Source organism: Cyprinodon variegatus, unplaced genomic scaffold, assembly GCF_000732505.1.
Source record: "Cyprinodon variegatus isolate N-32 unplaced genomic scaffold, C_variegatus-1.0 Scaffold339, whole genome shotgun sequence".
Lineage (NCBI taxonomy): Eukaryota > Metazoa > Chordata > Actinopteri > Cyprinodontiformes > Cyprinodontidae > Cyprinodon > Cyprinodon variegatus.
This window is the reverse complement of record NW_015150792.1, coordinates 793,959-798,347: the sequence shown is the minus strand read 5'-3', so window position 1 is coordinate 798,347 and position 4,389 is coordinate 793,959. Positions and strand designations below refer to the sequence as shown.

The window sequence follows — 4,389 nt, the reverse complement described above, 5'->3', positions numbered from 1 at the left end:
AACTTAGTGCTACTTGGTCCCAATGGAATTTCCCATCCAGGAAACACACATTCCCCCATATCTATTCATCCTCACAGAGTCAGATTTGTACAACCAATATAAAAAGAAGGATGCTTGGTTTTTGGAGTCTTTCTCCACCAGTTTTTGTCAAAAACAGCAAAAATGTTAATTAAATAAAGTACTCCTTGATGACTGTAGAAACAATCTCTTCCCCATTGTAACACAAAAAATAATTCTTGAAATAGCATAATTGTTATTAGTCTTCTTTAATTATAGTACATTACTGTGAACAATTACTTTCAATATATATATATATATATATATATATATATATATATATATATATATATATATATTTTTTTTTTTTTTTTTTTTTTTTTTTTTTTTTTTGGATTTTGGTTAATATACTAACTTGAAAATGTCAAAATAGGACATTCTACATGATGCTATCACTGCTGCCACCCCCTGGTTTAGATGAGAACTGCTTGTTGTGTATTACATCCACATGTGAACAGTAAATCACCTGGTACAGAGGGGTCTACAGGGGCAGAGATAGAGGGGGGACTATGGGTGGTCATGCTCCCCCTCCCCTATCTCTGCCCCTGCATATAGTCATCATTTTTGAAACCACTCAAACCTGCTCATATCTCCTCTGATATGCTTAGTGTGCTTCAAATTAAATCTAATCCAGTTAACTTATCTCTTAAGAACAAAAACATCCCCACAGCATGATGCTGCCACCACCTTGTTAAATTCTAATCAAAGGCAACTCATGCTCTGCTTTTCCCCCTAGATGGCTTGTGGAGAAAGTCTTAGAAATCGTTAGTCATGCCTTTTTTAATCAGGTATAACATCATTTATAAATCATCATTTAAAAAAATCTGGATTTAATATAATTTATTAGTTGTGGTATTTGGCTCTCAAAATTTCATTTATTTAAAATTAAATATTTAACTAATATTAAATATTTGCAAACATCTGTAAAAGAACTGTCCCACAACACAAGCCATTCTTTAAAAAGCAACATTTTTTTAGCATGAAAGCAAAAGTTCTCTGCTAATTCGGTGGACCTTCAAAGTAAAAGCACAAGTGCTTAACATCAAAGTTGAGCCGATGTTGGATGTGCACTGAAATGAGAAACTAATATTAGATTTTGCTTTTTTTTCAATATCAACGCTGTTTTTATTTTATTTGTTCTCTTAGTTGGAGAAAACTGAAACTCTCCCACAGGTGTTGCTTTTATTTTGAAGGGCAGTGTGAGGCCAGCTGTCCTGTCAGACCAGAGGAGGTGTTTGGGCTGAAAGCAGCAGGAGTTGGCAGGCTGGTTCCAGTCACTCAGGATCCGCAGTCAGACAAGCCGCATGGTGACCTAACAGCAGAGATGGGCTGTGCAGGTAACAACACGCTCACCTGTCTGTCTGTCTGTCTGTCTGTCTGCACACAGGGACACTTTCTCTGTTAGTTCAGGCCCTGCTGGGTTTGCTTGGTTATATATCAACTAAAAACAACCTGCCCAATTACTCTATTATAATATTAAAGTGTGTTAAAGTTGTTTTAAGCAACCAGTGTGTCATTAGGGATGATTTTATGCTGTGACTGTGAAAGGGCAGGTTTGTTTGGAATCTGCAGCCTCAAACATCCTGTTGAGCAGCCCTGCCAAACTCAAGCTGTTGCCTCAGTAGGTCTGAGCTGAGCTCACTGGAATTCCTCTCCTTCTAAAGACTAAAAGACTTGATTATATCAGATTCAGTTTGGACTGGGTGAACTACTTCATCAAACTATTTAACATGTGCAAAGCTTTTATTGTTTTCATTTATTTTCCAGTAAACTAGTAGAGATAAACAGATTTTTTTGAATGAGTTTTAAGATAAGTAAACAAATGAGTGAAATTCCAAGACTGGCTGAGTTTTGCTCCATACCACACCTTATGAGATGTTTTAATTAAGTTTTATTTGTTGTTTTTTTTTTATCTATAAGAAGCACTCAAAACTGCTATTTAGTCACAGTTCTTAATATTAATATACTTTGCTAAATTCTTATGGTATCATTTTGTTCTTTTTTTTTTTACTGCCTTTAATCCAGGGGCGGGGTTAAGAAATTTGGGGCCCTAGGCTAAAACAGGCATGGGGCCCTCTAAATTGAGAAGACAACACATAAAACAGACCAATTATACAGATAAAGAAATTTTAATAGAATAGACATACATTATTTGTTCTACATTTTGTCTCTCTCTTGTCTATTTTCTTGTTGTTTTCCTCACTAAGGTCACTTAGCTGATTTTTCCTTCCTTTGTTTCCAAAAAGGCGACACCAACAGTAAATAACCCAGTCCTTCTTTTCACAGTAGACAAGCCATGATCTGTTTGTTTGTTATCCATTTTTCATTTTTATGAAATAATAGCTGCATGAATCATGACAGCAGACAAGATAGAGGAGAGCAGGAGGCGGGGTTACCAATCTACTCACTCTGGAGAGCAGAGTTTGGTGCTTTTATATGTTGTCGCCAAAGTCCAGTAGCAGAAAAAAGTCGCTACGTTTGGCGCTAGCCGCTTTCATTTTTTAAATAAAAGCGCTAGAAGGGTCTGAAAAGTTGGCAGCACTGCTCTTCGCCCCATTTGTTTTCAAATGGTTTGCTTCTGTCTGTTTGGACCTTTCTGAACGTGTGCAGCAAATAGACTGATCCAATATGGTGGACACTGAAAGGGGGGCTGAAACACACTTAATATTATAAGTGTTCTGATTGCATTTTAAGTGAAAGGATTTTTATCAAAAACATAATTGATCTGAACAAATGAGGAATGGTTTTATCAACTATACCCCCGTCCCTCAGTGAGGTCTAGAAGCACAAGATCTATATCCAGCCATTCAGTAAAGATGCTGCTACATGGCTGCACATCTTATTTTGGCCTATTTGACCAATTAGATGAGCCCTTGAATGATATATTACCTACTGTAAATTAATTTGAAAAAAAAAAGTTAAGTCAAGAAAAAAAAGGTAAAAAGCCAATTGAAAAGTTAAAAAGTTAATAAGCCTAGTTAACAATTATATTTAGGTTTATAAACAAAAAAATGTAAGTGCCAGTATAAGCATTAATGCCTCTAAGGTTATGTTGTACAAAAAAAAATTGTTTTTCATGAATTTCTTATAGAAGCACTTTTTATATTTTTCTTAATATATTTGGGCAAGTTGGCGTTTCTTGACATAGATTTTTGCCATCAAAATATCCGTATTCCAAAAAAACTATTGGCTTGAAATTTGTATTTTCAAAGTATTTCACTGAGTGCCCTATAAAGGGTTAAAGACAAAACTAAAAGTGAATTTGTGATTTAGACCTAACTTGTCACTTTAATAATCGGGTAAATGCCCTGTACTTATACAGAGGTGTTTTAAATAAGGAGACTTACCCAAAGCGCTTTGCACTACATTCAGTTATTCACAGTGATGGTGGCACGCCACGCTGTAGCCACAGCTGCCCTGGGGCTCACTGACAGAAGGAGGGCTGTCGTACACAAGCGTCACTGGGCCCTCTGACCAGCATCAGTAGGCAATGCGGGTGACGTGTTTTAACAAAGGACACAACAACATTTGAACTTTTCTTCTGACGGCTACAATAGGTTTGAATAACAATGAATTCCTCAGCGTTATGAAGAGGCTGGACTTTTATTATGAATTGAATTTGACAGCAACGCAAGCAAATTATTCTCAAATTATCGAAGCAAAGACCAAGATTTCTAAGAGGAAATTTGTAAAAATCTACAATCCAGAAACCTATTAAAAATGTTTGAAGAGTAATACTCCTGTGTCCTTAGATTTTATTTTTCAAATAATTTTGTTTTATAATTTAAAGAAAAAAATAATTTTATTCTTTTCAAATTTCTCTTTTGCTCATTAAATTTTAAGAATTGTGTATTTTTCAAATTGGCATTTAGTTTCTATTCTCTTCACCTCAGGCTAAATACAAGCTTTTGCTCTTAACTAATAAAACGTTTGTAGCTACCGTCCATATGTTCCATCTATCCAATAGAATCTGTCTGTATTGGACTTGAAGAGAGGAGAATTTCATCTGTAAATCTCCAGCAGAAAATAAAGTTTGAAACTGTAAACTGTAAAATTTGAAAAAAAGGATAAAAAAAAATTGAGAAAACAAAATCTTAACGAAAACAGCAGTTACTCTTAAAGCTTAAAAAAAAAAAAGATTTTTAAGGTACCAGGGCCAGGCTAGAGATTTTTTTTCTTCTATTTTGAGAATAAAGTCGTAACATTATATGAATTAAGTAATAGAATTATGAGAATAAAGTCGTAATATTAAGAAAGAAAAGTCACAATGAGAATATTCATAAAATTATGAGAATAAAGTCGTAATATTAAGAAAGAAAAGTCACAATGAGA

At 34.6% G+C, this 4,389-nt stretch overlaps 1 protein-coding gene across 1 annotated transcript in view; it reads left to right on the top strand.

Annotated features, from left to right (window-relative positions):
* The first annotated feature begins 1,321 nt into the window (after positions 1-1,321).
* Positions 1,322-4,389, top strand: part of LOC107091482 (keratinocyte-associated protein 3-like) — a 26,609-nt gene continuing 23,541 nt past the window's right edge. Inside the window, exon 1 of the mRNA XM_015385431.1 lies at positions 1,322-1,394. Coding sequence (XP_015240917.1) covers positions 1,382-1,394 — 13 coding nt within the window. The 5' untranslated portion in view covers positions 1,322-1,381. The remainder of the gene's footprint in view (positions 1,395-4,389) is intronic.